The following is a 15,986-nucleotide window of genomic DNA, read 5'->3' as shown; positions in this document are numbered from 1 at the left end:
ATCTGCCCCTTAGAGTATCAGGGAAGTAGGGCATGTGATTGAGTAAGACCATTGGAGTGGAGAGGCTCCCAGGCTTTATTTATCAAAATCCGAATTTATTTCACTAAAAAAAGTTTGACCAAATTAGAACCCACGATTGGACCTTATTTATTAATTGTTTTTATTAAATTAATACATTTATTAATTTAGAAAAAAGGAAGATTTAATCAGATTGGGTAAAAAATCAATAAAATCTAGCAAAAATCCAAATCGTACTATTTTTTTCCGATTTTGTTCCTGAATCACTCAATTTTTCTGACTTTCCCAAAAAGTCATAATTTTTTGGATTTTTGCCTGTAAAGTCCGAAATAGTCGGATTTTCTGACTAATTCCAGCGCAGACCACAGTAACTTCCAAATAGGATATGGACCTCTCCCATTAACTTATATACAACCTCGGCAGGTCTGTGATGGAGTATTTTCAGATTCTGACTTTTTCCATCCTTGGGGTATAATAAATCTTGAAAAATTTTATTTTTCAAGATTAATTTTTTTTAACACTAAAAGTTCGGATTTTACACTTAAAAAGATTTTTTGAGTTTTTTGGATTTGGAATTTAATAAATAACACAATAAGTAGTGAGAGACCATTAGAGAAAGGAGTGAGCACAGAAGTGTGTGGAAAAGAGTGTGGTAGGAGGAGGTGAGATTACAGACTATGGAATAGTGATGGTTCTGTGAGTAGTAACTGGTGAGAGTGGAAATCAGTGAAAGAGTGGGTTGGAGAGAGAAAGCACATATCAGTGGATAACAGGGAATAAATGAGTGGAAGAGAGAGAAAATATATGGTTTTGTTTCCACTCTGTATGTGTTTCCCCCCCCCCCAACAGGTTTAGTTTAGTGTAATTCTGTTGGTGCCTAACATGACATGGGCCATGCTACTACCTTGCCTATGCTTTTGTTTTTCATTTCCACTTATGCCACTTGGTGATCCAAAAAGGCCACAATATTTGCCTTAAAATAAGTTTTTAAGACATTTTATCTCTGGTGCCAGTATAAAAATATTAAATATTACTAGGATAGATCTGCTAATTTGTTATACTGCCTGTCTCCAGCACAGGTGCATGGCATAATCTTTTATTTAAACAAGTAATATACAGCCCTTAATTTGTTCTATTATTTTATTCATTCGCTGAATTCATCAGCAGTCACGAAGGAGAGGACAGCAGACAGTTCCACAGTGATGCTCTCAAAGCGTAACCTTGATATTTGGCTCTTGTACTGATGTGCAATGTTATTCCTTTATCCTATGGTCCCATTCCTCATACAGATCTTTATGATGTAGACTAAAATAATTTCAAGGGTTTAGAGAATTTTCATAGCTTTGCAGTCTTTCTTTCTGTGACTCATTCTTTCAGCAGTTGAATATGCCACTTAATTTAATTCCTACCCAGCTTAATGCGGTGCATTTACACACAGAATAGTTATAGTGCAAGTACAATAAAGTGATTAAAACGGTACTATCTGTGGAATGAGTCAGGCTTGAGCCGGATTTATAACCAATATTTCTGCTAAGCTTTAGTAGAAAATTACTTTTCTCAATGTTCTTGCTTTTTAGTACCGCAGCAATAAAATGAACAGATTTTCTTAATAAACTTTAAAATCATATGAGACTATTAGAAAATAAAATGAAAAAGATTGCATTAGAACATCTTATATATGCATATAGTGCAGGTATGTTTAACTTGTATTCCTTCAGCAGTTAAAGTATAGATCCCAGCATCCTTGAAAGCCTTAAAATGGAAGTGAAGGATTTTGTACATTATATAGGATAATCACAACATTTTAAATGATCTTAATCAAATTCCCACTCCCATGAAGGACTCAAAATCCTGCAGTAATATAAGCAGTGGGTTTCAGATAGTATGTTTAGACTTTATTACTAAAGGGAAATACAAGATTCAAGAGCAAATAAGAATAAATAGGGATAAAGAAAAACAAAATATTTTGTTTTTGAATCTGTTTTACTCTACTTACCAAGTCTAGAATACCAATGCTGTTCCAACCTTGCATGATCGGGAGGAATGATATAAATGTTGGAATAATCCAGCAGCCACTGAGCATCAGGGCTATTCGGAGGGGAGTCATTTTATTTCTGTAAACCAGAGGCTGGCAGCAGATGGCATAGTATCTTAAAAAGCAAAAGAGCATTCAGTTGCTGTATTAATAAACATTGTACAAAGTTACATTTTTATCAGTATAAGCAAATTAGTAGTTTTCTTTTACATGCAGTAGAATAAGGCAAAGATAAGAATAGTATCAATATTAAAGTCAACATGATTCTTGATTATTGGGGTTGACAAGCTGGCAACCCCACACAACCATGTACTGTAGGTCATATCAGATGGTAAAATGAAGACCATATTAAACTCCATATAACAAAATTTACATTTTTTAAAGGTGAACTTCCATTTAATTTATTGATGGCCAACAATTTAGATATACAGTACTGTATATTTTGAAGCAAAAACCCAAATTTCTTTATGTTTCATTTTAATGCCTTTTAATTAATATTGGACATATATTTAGTACAGGAATTACAGCAGTCACTTTCAGAGCTAGGTGCTAAAATAGGTGCAAAAGTACACCCAATAAAAAGACAGACACATTGTACTCCTTGGTACTAGTGCTGGGATAGAACAAATTGGTACAAACAGTAACAATATATAGATTTAAAGCAAAAGATTCCAAAAATAAAAAAAGAGCATCATCCATATGTTGCAAACATTTTTTGACGCGTATCATTTTTTTTGACGCGCACCGCCTACAAGTCTATGGGCATCATTTCCGCTGTGAAACAAGGCGAAAAAAATCACCTATCCCTATCTATCTATTTATCTATCTATCTATCTATCATCTATCTATCTATCTATCCATCATCTATCTATCTATCTATCTATCTATCTATCTATCTATCATCTATCTATCCATTATCTATCTATCTATCTATCTATCTATCTATCTATCTATCTATCTATCTATCTATCATCTATCTATCTATTTATCTATTTATCTATCTATCTATCTATCTATCTATCTACCGTATATACTCGAGTATAAGCCGACCCGAGTATAAGCCAATGTACCTAATTTTACCTACGAAAACTGGGAAAACTTATTGACTCTAGTATAAGCCTAGACACAACTACAGCCCTGTCTCCTAGCAGCGCACATTCTGCCAAAGCGACCCCCCCCAGCGATCAACCGGACTTCTTTGCAAAGTTGATGGTGACAGAGAATTGCCAAACGGATTACTGTATGCATTGTCCCACTGTCCCACTACCATGTGCAGAAGGTGCTGTTTGATATTCCCATCACTGTTAATCTTTCGTATAACCAACAGAGGGCGCTGTGTGATATTGCAATCACTGTTATTCTTTCATATAACCAACAGAGGGCGCTGTGTGATATTGCAGTCACTTATTCTTTCATATAACCAACAGAGGGTGCTGTGTGATATTGCAGTCACTGTTAATCTTTCATATAACCAACAGAGGGCACTGTGTGATATTGCAGTCACTGTTATTCTTCCATATAACCAACAGATGGCGCTGTGTGATATTGCAGTCACTGTTATTCTTTCATATAACCAACAGAGGGCGCACTGTTATTCTTTCATATAACCAACAGAGGGCATTGTGGGATATTGCAGTCTCTCCCCAAGTGTACTGTTGGTATAGAAATGATTAAAAGTGACTGCAATCTCAGCTACTCGGGTCGGGTACCACTGACCCGAGTATAAGCCGAGGTAGACTTTTTCAGCACATTTTGGATGCTGAAAAACTCGGCTTATACTCGGGTATATACGGTATCTATCTATCCATCATCGATCTATCTATCTATCATCTATCTATCTATCTATCTATCTATCTATCTATCTATCTATCTATCTATCTATCTATCTATCATCTATCTATCTATCATCTATCTATCTATCTTTCTAACTATCTATTATCTATCTATCATCTATCTATCTATCTATCTATCTATCTATCTAACTATCTCTCTAACTAACTATCTATATCTCACACTTACTCTTAAAGTATAGCGCCAAATGCAAACAGTTTCTAGAAGGGAAAGAGTTAATGTTTATTTAAATGTGGCTTAGTATAATAAATGGCATTGGAATGGCCACAGTGACACGTTTAGATCTGTATGCACATTTCAGTGTGTAAGTGTGTCTATTTTTGTAATGCTTCATAAAAAGAGGATAAAAGGTGTTTATTTAAAAGAGCAGTTCTTAAGTGAGTAGAATGTAACTGTATATGAGCTGCTCAAAACTCGTGGGCTTACCACTGCGTAATCCATTTTACTTTGTACAGGGACACATTAATGTATTTTTCTTAGAAAGCTTATACCTGGAGAGTGAAATTAACTCATACTGAAAGCTTAGGCAATTGTAAGCACTCATTGACCAGTACAGGAATCGTCATTTTCCAACCACCTATTTTTGTATGTGACAAACAGTTTTTTCCTCACTGTGAGTTAAGAAAATATTGCTTTTACATTCCTTGTACAGTAAAGGATTCACAGCTAACACTAGCTCTTACATGTTTTTTCTCAGACCTATTTCAATACATGTATTTGATGCTGATTTCCATGAATGTCAATTTTTAGTGTCTGTTTTAATTATTATATATTTAGCTGGCTGTTACAACTACTAACATCTATTATGTAGGGAGTAATGTACACCCTATTGTAAAATATAAAGATATAATAATCAGTCCAAAGAGTTCCATGGCCATGCAAAAACACAAGACCAAAGGCTTAGTGCTTTCATACAGGCTAGTGACTATTAATTATTATTAACAATAATAATAATAATACACATTTATAAGTGCCAACATATTCCCCATATTCCCTGTACAATAACATTGGTGTATACATCGAACATACAGATTACCTAAAAACTACAACCAATAACTGATACTAGAGGTAAAGAGGGCCCTGCCCTAACTTGTAATATCCTCATAATTTTCAACACGGGGGATAATACTGTATGTCATGCAAGACAAATCACATCACCAAGCACTAAAGTCACGAGAAGTTCTGATGCCATATAAAAGCACAAAGCATATCTATAGCTCTTTATAGATCTTTTATCTATTTTATAGATCTATTAAAATAGTTCATGTGTTATTTTGGTAAGAGGCTTTTTAAGGTTTAAATCTTACAACAGAATTAAAATGTCTTGGTGTAACAGATGCTACTTTGCAAAGATTTATAACCAGGGGCTTGTTTATAAAGACAAGTTTAGTTAATTTGGTAGACAGACTACATATAACATATAAGACATATAAGGCAACAATGTCAGTTAAAGGGACCCAAAACCCCCAAAAAATTAATTGATATAATCCTACTAAGAGCAGTTTTTGATCAGATATCGATCAGCGAGGAAATCCGAAGGACCCTGTAAACAAGACAATTAGCTACTGACAATTAGCTACTGATGGCCAGACTTACAATATTAAGGGGTAATATATAAAAGGCACAATGTTTGCCCAGGTCTAGCAACCCACTGAAATCTAGCAGATGTTTGGTTTAAAATTGCTGACAAGTAAATGTGACCTGCAATTAGTGTTGTTGAGTGAATCTGTTTTGTTTTGCCGAAAATTCATGAAAGGCATTGAAGTCACTGGGGTTGTCATAATTTGTCATTGTTTTTGTGGCAACTCTTTTCAGAGCACAATTCATTAGAGTCTATTGGCGTGTTTTCACAGTGAACATTTTCATAAAGAGATCCAAACCTGGAGAACAATTTTGCTCATCGCTACTGCTAATTAATTGCTGTAGGCCGTTAGACATGTAGCATTGTTGCTTTAGGTTATTAGAAATGAAGCAACTTTTGCACCCTTTTTTCAGTTTCCAACTGTAATGAGAGAGTTTTTTGTTGAGCTTTTTATATATACAATGGTGGCTCGGGGTAATACTCTGATAGAAATATCTTGTATTTGGCAGCTTTGTAGGAAAGAACTCTTAAACCCAATATCTTGTATAATACAGCTTTGTAGGAGAACTATTGAACTTAATTTCTCAATGGCCTAATATATTTATGACTCCTATTAGTTCCTAATATGTTTATGACTTCTGGAAGTTCTCATGAGAACTTCCTTTATTCAGAATATGTACTCAAATAAAGTATGATAAGATCTCTGCTTTGGATGTGCTTGTTAGAAGCCTGGCCAGCTCCTGGTGAGCGCATTGGGAAGCAAGATCTGTTGAAGCAAGATCTGTTGTTAACCAAGAGGTTTAATGTATGAGCTCAGTGTTTATTAGAGCATATAAAACTGAGGATCCCCATTTTTTCAGCCTAGATCTCTCCTGTGGAGTAAACACGCGTGCTGCCCAGGGCTCTTGATTCCTGCTTGAGACCTCTCTACGACTGAAATGGGATCTCTCAGTCTCTTGGTGCAGATGATGATGCTGACTCAAATGGTGATGTATTCTTGATTATGTTATTGATTGTATTTCTGGTTAAGCAGGTGTATGTTACTGATTGTACTGCTGATTAAGAAGTGTCTTCTAATCTTATTGGAAATAAAGCATGCTTAGTGTACTAAGTGTGGTCTGTGAATTATTTCCGAGAGACTCATTGAACCTTAATCAAAACACTGATCACAGGCATACACACTACACTCATTAGCCGATTAGCCTGCCTCTAATTTTTATTTAAATGATTGAGTGTCATATATACTTCATAGAGATAATGCCTTTGTTGGAAGTGCATCCAGACAGCCGCTAGAAGACAATAATGCTGACCTCTGTAACACCATGCCACTTGAAGGCAGAAATAAAACACACTGGGTCAGAAGATGCAGGCTCCATAGTCATTCTAGCTAAAAAAAACAGGCTGGAACACAGCCAAAACAGGAGAGGACACCTAGATAAAACCTAACATACTGAGAAAGCTAGCAAACATTGCTGTTTCCAGTAATAGCCATTTTGAAATGTAATTTTATACAGACGTTTTTTTTATTGGCATCCTGTATAAAATGCCCCACTGTGTTATGTACTGCAGGACTGTAGGATATCACAAGTGAAGGCGTAATCCATTAGACAAATAACCCTGCAAAGTGCCACTCTCAGAACAGGAATGCAACACTTTCCCTGCAATACATATGTCTCTTTTAAATATCATTCATCTAGGCCACAGGGGGCAACCAGAGGCCAGAGCCACATTTCCACAGCAAATAGTGCTCCTGAGTAGAAACATACCAGTGTACAGCTATTTTTTCATAAATCCATTAAGTGTGTGCATATACTTTCAAAACACATCTACAAAAACATTGGCAGAGGTGAAACGTGCACAAGCAGAAACAGTGCAGAGGCTCAAACAAACTATTGTTTCATCTGTAGGTCGATTCCAGGCTTGGTTTCTGGTTTCTAGGTTTCTGGTCAATGTAATGTGCACTGTGAAGTATCAGTAGACACAATGAAATTTCTGTTACTGCAGTTTTAAATTTGGGTGTTTCTCCACATACCCATTCTGCCATACACCTACACTTCCCATAATGGATTGAGATTAAGGAGAGATAGAAAAGGAGAGAAAGGCCCTGTTACAAATGCTCCTTTAATTTTATATTGATTCCTCGGGTCACATTCCATTTGGCACTTCTATTTTCTGCCTCCTTGAGTTGGTCTGGGGCGAAGGACCTGGATATTGTGTTGTCATCTGAAACAGGGGTGGGGTTTGGGTAATATTACCTTTCTGTGCAATGAGATGGAGCAAGGCATGCTTTTCTCTTTTTAAATTTAAATGGTATATACGTCAACATAGGACATATCATAGAACATATATAATACACATGACTTAATTACAAAATATGGTATTTGATGTTTAATGTTTTCAAATGAGCATTCGGCATTATATATTACTCATTAGGGTGCACTTTTTTGGCTTGTTCACCACTGTGTTTTAACATATTTAACATGTTCCTATTAAATCACAACGCCAAATAACCTGATGTTGCTTCCTATTGTCCTGCTTCATAGATTAATAGCTAGAAAATGCTAATACAGGTGTTATTTGTACATTTCTCTACAAAATGTGTGTACAGTTGTTTTCACCAATGAGAATCGTGCAAAAATTCCCTACTACTGGCCTTCATTAGACTTACCTAGAGTGCAATGGGGCAATCGCACTATTGCAGAGTTAAATCTTCAGTTGGCAAAACTCCAAAAATGGTCTATGTGCCATTGCACTAAAAGGAACAGAACCTTTTCCCAGCTAATAGTCAACAGAAACTACAAAGTTGGAAGAAAAGAATTGCTTCCCCCACTGTGCTAATAATGACACGGAAATCATGTCTTTTAGATTAAGGCACTGTAAAGAATCCTTTGCTTTAGGATTACTGGCTCTAAAAATAAATGTGGTACAGACCCAGAACCAAAGGCAGATGTTCTCCTTCATAATATTAATGTATTATAATTGTAGACTGTTGTTAGAGAACGCTAGAATATGTTTTATTTCCCTAGCATTTTGCAGCTGTCCTCATACAAACACACAAATCCTATATTTAATTGAGGCTTCCCAGCAGTAGTCTGCAGTCTGTGGATAACAATTATATTAAAAAGCAGTAAGGCTGTTCAGTGGAAATGGTTACAGAAATAAAGTCCCTTTAGTGGGGTTTGCAGACTTTTTGGCTTTAAGTCCAAGTTGGTTATATATGAAAATATTGTTGTATAAGTTACCCTGTAATAATAATAATAATAATAATAATAATAATAATAATAATAATAATAATTATTATTATTATTATTATTTAGAAAAACACATTTGTGCTAATGTTAAATCTTACCCTAACGGAACTCCAGATTGTGTCTATAGGTTGGTCAGCCCCACAGTTTGATGATAGGGTTCAGGATATTAAACAGGCAAATCAGGGTCAGTGTACAGAACAGGCAAATAAAGTAAATTATATTAGTACTAACTAATACTAGACAAAGATTTCATGCATTGTGCTTCCAGATAAATCCCATTTCAGGCTATCTATGTACAGTATATGTATGAATGAAGTCATGCATTATTTAGATAACAGAGGGCCTGTGACAAGGACTTACAAAGAAATTACATTTCAGCGGAACAATATATGAATGAAGACATAATTCTAGTTGTTAATGCTATTATCTACAGACAGCAGGGGGCCTAGACAATGGCTGAATAGCTACAGTAAGCATGCTTTTACCAACAGAATGACATCCTGCCAATAAACAGTATTTCATATTGCACCTGCACTGAAATGTAATTGCATCTGGTTACACAAATAAACAAATTTTGTAATATATAAAATATGTGTGTATGTTGATGCTGTGTGTAAAGCTTACAGTCCAAGAAATGAAGGAGACACATTGTTTACCTATTAAATGCAACCACTTACTTTTAAGCCAACGCTTCGGTTAATAATGTAAGGGTTGGACTGGCCCAATGGGATACGGGCCCCACACTGGCATTCACTAAGTTAGGTTAGTTGCTGCATTTCTTGAAAACTTGACAATATTTGTAACTACCGTATATACTCGAGTATAAGCCGACCCGAGTATAAGCCGAGGTACCTTATTTTACCTACGAAAACTAGGAAAACTTATTGACTCTAGTATAAGACTAGACACAACTACAACCCTGTCTCCCAGCAGCGCACATTCTGCCAAAGCGAACCCCCCAGCGATCAACCGGACTTCTTTGCAAAGTTGATGGTGACAGAGAATTGCCAAATGGATTACTGTGTGCATTGTTCCACTGTCCCACTACCATGTGCAGAGGGTGTTGTGTGATATTGCCATCACTGTTAATCTTTTGTATAACCAACAGAGAGCTCTGTGTGATATTGCAGTCACTGTTATTCTTTCATATAACCAACAGAGGGCGCTGTGTGATATTCAACTACAAGAGGTCCTCTGCACTCAACCCATTATCAATATATTTAAGACAGAGACAGATATGGGATGACTTTGACGTAGTTGGCCAGCTTAAATATATTGCAATATATGGACAAACAATCCCTGTGTTGTTTAAAGGGTAAGGCATTTTTTAGTAGCAGTATGCACAAAATGTCTCTGTCTTAAATATATTGATAATGAGTTGAGTGCAGAGGACCTCTTGTAGTTGACTATATGTATTTTGTGGTCACACCCTCATTGCACCCCCGCCTAATGGTTTTAAAAAATAGTGGTGAGCACAACTTTCCCTTGTTTGTTATCGCTGTGTGATATTGCCATCACTGTTAATCCTTCATATAACCAACAGAGGGCGCAATGTGAAATTGCAGTCACTGTTATTCTTTAATATAACCAACAGAGGGCGCTGTGTGATATTGCAGTCACAGTTATTCTTTCATATACCCAACAAAGGGCGCACTGTTATTCTTTCATATAACCAACAGAGGGCGCTGTGTGATATTGCAGTCACTGTTAATCTTTCATATAACCAACAGAGGGCGCACTGTTATTCTTTCATATAACCAACAGATGGCACTGTGTGATTTTGCAGTCACTGTTATTCTTTCATATAACCAACAGAGGGCACACTGTTATTCTTTCATATAACCAACAGAGGGCGCACTGTTATTCTTTCATATAACCAACAGAGGGCGCTGTGTGATATTGCCATCACTGTTAATCCTTCATATAACCAACAGAGGGCGCTGTGTGATATTGCAGGCACTGTTATTCTTTCATATAACCAACAGAGGGGGCTGTGTGATATTGCAGTCACTGTTAATCTTTCGTATAACCAACAGAGGGCGCTGTGTGCACTGTTAATCCTTCATATAACCAACAGAGGACGCAGTGTGATATTGCAGTCACTGTTATTCTTTAATATAACCAACAGAGGGCGCACTGCTATTCTTTCATATAACCAACAGATGGCACTGTGTGATTTTGCAGTCACTGTTATTCTTTCATATAACCAACAGAGGGCGCACTGTTATTCTTTCATATAAACAACAGAGGGTGCTGTGTGATATTGCAGTCACTGTTATTCTTTCATATAACCAACAGATGGCGCTGTGTGATATTGCAGTCACTGTTATTCTTTCATATAACCAACAGAGGGCGCACTGTTATTCTTTCATATAACCAACAGAGGGCATTGTGGGATATTGCAGTCTCTCCCCAAGTAAACTGTTGGTATAGGAATGATTAAAAGTGACTGCAATCTCAGCTACTGCCCGCTGACCCGAGTATAAGCCGAGGTAGACTTTTTCAGCACATTTTGGATGCTGAAAAACTCGGCTTATGCTCGAAATCAAGTTGCAAACTTCACAAGAAACCTCTATGATAGTCAGAAGTCTACTCTAAAGGGAGACTTACAGCCAGGACCACCATCAGAAATCGCAGGGCCCCATACGACAAAATTTCCTGGGTCCCCTGGGCTGCGCCCACTGCAAGCCCCACCTACAGGTCCGCCCCCCACGACACAGTAAAAAAACAAAAAAATATTGGTGGCTAGGGTTCCCACATGTTAATAAAAAATAAAAAGATATTGGTGGTCAGGGCCCCCCATAAAAAAAACATTTGTGGCCAGGGCCCCCCCCATTAAAAAATATGGTGGCTAGGACCCCACATGAGAAAAAAAAATTGGTGGCCTAAATTGGTGTCCAGGGCCCCTTAAACGTCCATGCCTTCCTGAAGTCAGCAGCTCTCAGAAAGATTGGGGCCCCGGCTAATCAAGTAAGTGTGGCGTGGCCGGGCCACCCTTACCCTCGGGCCCCCTACAACTCTCTCCCCTGTCCCCCCCTGATGGCGGCCCTGCTTACAGCTGGTAACATCATTGGTTGGATAATGAACCTTCCTTATTGGCCTTACATTGGAATTTCTAAAAAACTAGATTTGTATTTTTGTATTCCACATGGTAGTCTGCATGCCATTAAAGGTGCCTCTATTGTTTGCTTAGTGTACAAGGAGGCATCATAAGGGAAAATGTTATAGAATTTGTAATTGCAATGAAACGCATCAATAAGAACAAAGATTTATATTTTGCAATGTAATATTTTACAGATTTTACTTGTCCATAGTGCATTTCTAAGGGCTGCTTAAAGGTGGCTTAATCTTTTGACATAAAATAACTTATGTAGCAAGGTATATTACCTAGACTATTCATTGGCACAAACTATAAAATTTGCAATTTTTTCATCCTCTACTGGATGGGGACACTAAATACTTTCTAGGTTCACATCTTTTTATGGATCTATGGTCAGATTTGTGACAAACTAACCAAAAAAACTTTAGGTGGCTGACAGATAAGAATGAGTGGGTAGCTCTTCCCATTTACTTTACCATTAGCATTAGTCCGGTCCCCTAATTATCTTTAAAAATTAATATGGGTAATTTACTATAACGGAAGTGCAAGATCATTAAGGGGCACAAGAGTGCACCCCTTAGTGCTCATACAGAGCTCATACAGAAAGCGCTTCTGCCATCTGTATAGTGAGGTGCAGCGCAGGCCAGTCCTGCCATACCACCTGCAACTGGGCCCTTTTGTGGGCTTCATTCAATGCTGCTCCATAACTTGTGTGTCTGAACAACATGCAGATTATGGGATAGTTATGTGGTGAGAAGTGGAGTTGTATTCATGGGGATGGCCACAGGTCTCTATCCTTCAAAACAGAGAACTGAGAACAGAAACATGCAACAAGTCAAATAAAGTTGAAGGCATCGTGCAAAGGGCAAAAAATGGCAGATTATGCAATTTTTTTTGCACTTTGCACCCTAATATTTTCTTTATGATGTTGTTAAAAACTAAGAGAAAATTTGCATTTACCAATGTGTCTCTCAGGGCCAAATAACAACAAAAAACAGATAATGAAACGCTGGAATATAAATCTCTTTAAGCATGTAATTCTTAATCCAAACTCCAAATGGCTTTGTATATGTTTTCTATTGTGATTCAAAGAGAATGTGAAAATGGAAAAAGAAAACTGCAAGTACTCGTTGTTAGTTTGATCTGCATCCCCTTGCTTTCAGTATAATCGTTTTAACTACTTCAGTTTCTTTAGATTTTCCAGATTCCTGATAATGGTAATTCTACAGACTTTTGATGGATTCTCTCATTCTCACAAGCTACAATGAAATGATTATGTTTATCCTGTAGGCAATTCTGTTCAATTGTTTGATTTCCAAAATGTACTTGTAGTTAAATATAATCTGGTCCTTTATCCCAATTCTTCTCCAAGAGCATTCTTGAAACCTTTCTTGTGATATTGTGTAACTCACATTTATTTTACAATGTCTTCAACCAAAAAAGCAATGACATAAATAAAAAAGCATTAGCAATTTGAGGTGTTTTTTGCATGAAATTGAAATATATTTGAATATCTTGCTCATTTGCGATTTGCTTCATGTTTCCATGAATACACATAACTAATTAAAATTATACTTCTATGTAGTTTTAATAAACAGTAATATATCAAAATGCTGGATGGTTGAGAGTAGAATTTCATTTCATAGATAAACCAGAGAAAATAAGAAAAGGGGATTTAGAGAAATGGTTGGAAGTTCAGTTTTTTTTTTTTTTTATACTGTTGTATTATTATGATAATTCTGAGTACTGCATAATATTGCACTGAATAGTTGTCTCTGGTTTAGGTAAATCTGGCCATATATGAATAAATCTGCTCTTATGGCAGGGTTGCCAAATCAGAAGATCTTATGGTAGTCCATAGAGGACTACCTCTTTACCCAACTGGGTAATTTACTATAACAGAAGTGCAAGAGCATTAAGGGGCACATGAGTACACCCCTTAGTGCTCATACAGAGCTCATACCGAAAGCACTTCTGCCATCTGTATAGTGAGGTGCAGCGCAGGCCAGTCCTGCCATACCACCTGCAACTGGGCCCTTTTGTGGGCTTCATTCAATGCTGCTCCATAACTTGTGTGTCTGAACAACATGCAGATTATGGGATGGTTATGTGGTGAGAAGTGGAGTTGTATTCATGGGGATGGCCACAGGTCTCTGTCCTTCAAAACAGAGAACTGAGAACAGAAACATGCAGATTATGCATTTTTTTTGCACTTTGCACCCTAATTTTTTCTTTATGATGTTGTTAAAAACTAAGAGAATATTTGCATTTACCAATGTGTCTCTCAGGGCCAAACAAAAAACAGATAATGAAAAGCTGGAATATAAATCTCTTTAGGCATGTAATTCTTAATCCAAACTCCAAATGGCTTTGTATATGGCTTTGTATAAATCTGGCCATATATGAATAAATCTGCTCTTATGGCGGGGTTGCCAAATGAGAAGATTTTATGGTAGTCCATAGAGGACTACCTCTTTACCCAACTGGATTTTAAAACATGCCAACAGATATCTGGTTGATATTCATCCAGATATTGTTGCTGTGACCATGTGGTTTTTCCATTCTGTGTTTTTAAATTTGTTTTATAGAGATGGACATTTAAATCATTCAAATGTAAATGTATTCAGTTTAATCCTTATTCTATAGTGACATTTAAACCTGCACAGGTATTGGACCTTTTGTCCAGAATGCTCTGGACCTGGGGTTTCTAGATAACAGATTTTTCTGTAATTTCTTCATACTGAAAAAAATGTAAACATTAAATAAACCCAATAGGCACATTTTGTAATATTTCTTAGTTTGGACAAGGTACAAGGTACTGTATTATTAATACAGAGAAAAGGGAATGATTTTAACAAAATTGGATAATGGGTTTCCAGATAATGGATGGAAGAAGAAAACAGAAGAGGATCGCTCTGTGGTGCTCATTGGAATAACCCTGGGCCGGTGCAGTTCTCTGCTGATAGGAGCACCGTCCTGGGGTTTCAGGAAAGTCAATACAATCACTAACATTTGGCCCCCCCAAGTGCTGTAAGGTGAATGGAAAAGGAAGTATTTTTTTTAATGTAAACATTATAAAGGGGGCATTTTAGATTGAGGCGTGGTGTTCATTATTAAGATATTTGACGTTATTTAAGATGAGTAATTGAGTCCTTTCTGTTATTTAGTTAATACCTCATTCATATATGTCTCAGTGTCCCTTTGCTTTGCTTCCACAGCAGTAAGCCAGTTAAATGCTACCTAGTGCACCATTTTGGTACCCTCAAAGTAACCCTCATGGTTTTACTTTTATTTTGTGTGCAGTGTTCATATAGATGGGCAAAATAGTAACAAGTGGCATGTAAGCTTATAACATCCAAACAGACAGACAAATGCTACCCACTAAGCACCTCCCAAAGACTTATTTATGCAACATTTTTCCCACCTTCTATTCAATTTTTACACATGCAGCTATTTTTAATAAATATTCAGTCGGTTCAATGTTATGGAGCTTTTATATCAAAGGGACCATTTGGAATTAATCACATGGGGATTTATTAAAGGTACATTTTCTTATCATTTTAAAACATCTATTCACCATTTTTTTTTAAATTCAGTTTCTTTGATAGATTTATTAAATGTTGAATAATTGAATGATTGCTGAATGCTCGTTTAGCAATGTGCTTCCCTACTTCCCACATTGGCTCTTTTCTCAGAAACTGGGTGCTAGGTGAAAGCAGTGGAATGCTATTGTTCCCAATGTAAAGATTTCTATCAGGAAAGTCATAAAGAATAAGAATTTTATTAATTTAATTCATGCAATTAAAGGCTCTAAGGTGAATTTACTATAAAAAAGTAGAGTTCAAGTAACAGATATAATAATAAGTAAATAAAAAAAGACTGGTCTCATTACACCATCATGGTTTTTATTACACCACTTTTCACATCAGAACTTCAAAATAAGCTTTTACTATGTGAACATTTGCTATGTGTAAATGCTTTGAGGGCAGTTTCATTGCATGTGATTACTGGTCCTTTAATCCATTTCCTGACAGCAACTGCTCTAGAATCTAATGTTGCTAGATGTCACACAATTGGCACTTTCTTGTCAATGATGTACATTCTATGTTGCTGGCATTGAAGGGGTAAAAACATTGTTCTTGTTTTCTT

At 36.5% G+C, this 15,986-nt stretch overlaps 1 protein-coding gene across 2 annotated transcripts in view; it reads right to left on the bottom strand.

The window, feature by feature from the left end:
• htr4.L (5-hydroxytryptamine (serotonin) receptor 4, G protein-coupled L homeolog) overlaps positions 1–15,986 on the bottom strand; it is a 233,178-nt gene that overhangs the window by 67,773 nt on the left and 149,419 nt on the right. For both annotated transcript variants that reach the window (XM_041586219.1, XM_041586218.1), the window contains exon 5: positions 2,015–2,168. In XM_041586219.1, coding sequence (XP_041442153.1) covers positions 2,015–2,168 — 154 coding nt within the window. The remainder of the gene's footprint in view (positions 1–2,014; positions 2,169–15,986) is intronic.

The sequence above is a fragment of the Xenopus laevis genome, chromosome 3L (genome assembly GCF_017654675.1).
Source record: "Xenopus laevis strain J_2021 chromosome 3L, Xenopus_laevis_v10.1, whole genome shotgun sequence".
Classification (NCBI taxonomy): domain Eukaryota; kingdom Metazoa; phylum Chordata; class Amphibia; order Anura; family Pipidae; genus Xenopus; species Xenopus laevis.
The sequence above is the reverse complement of the archived record's forward strand: the minus strand, read 5'-3'. Positions and strand labels throughout refer to the sequence as shown.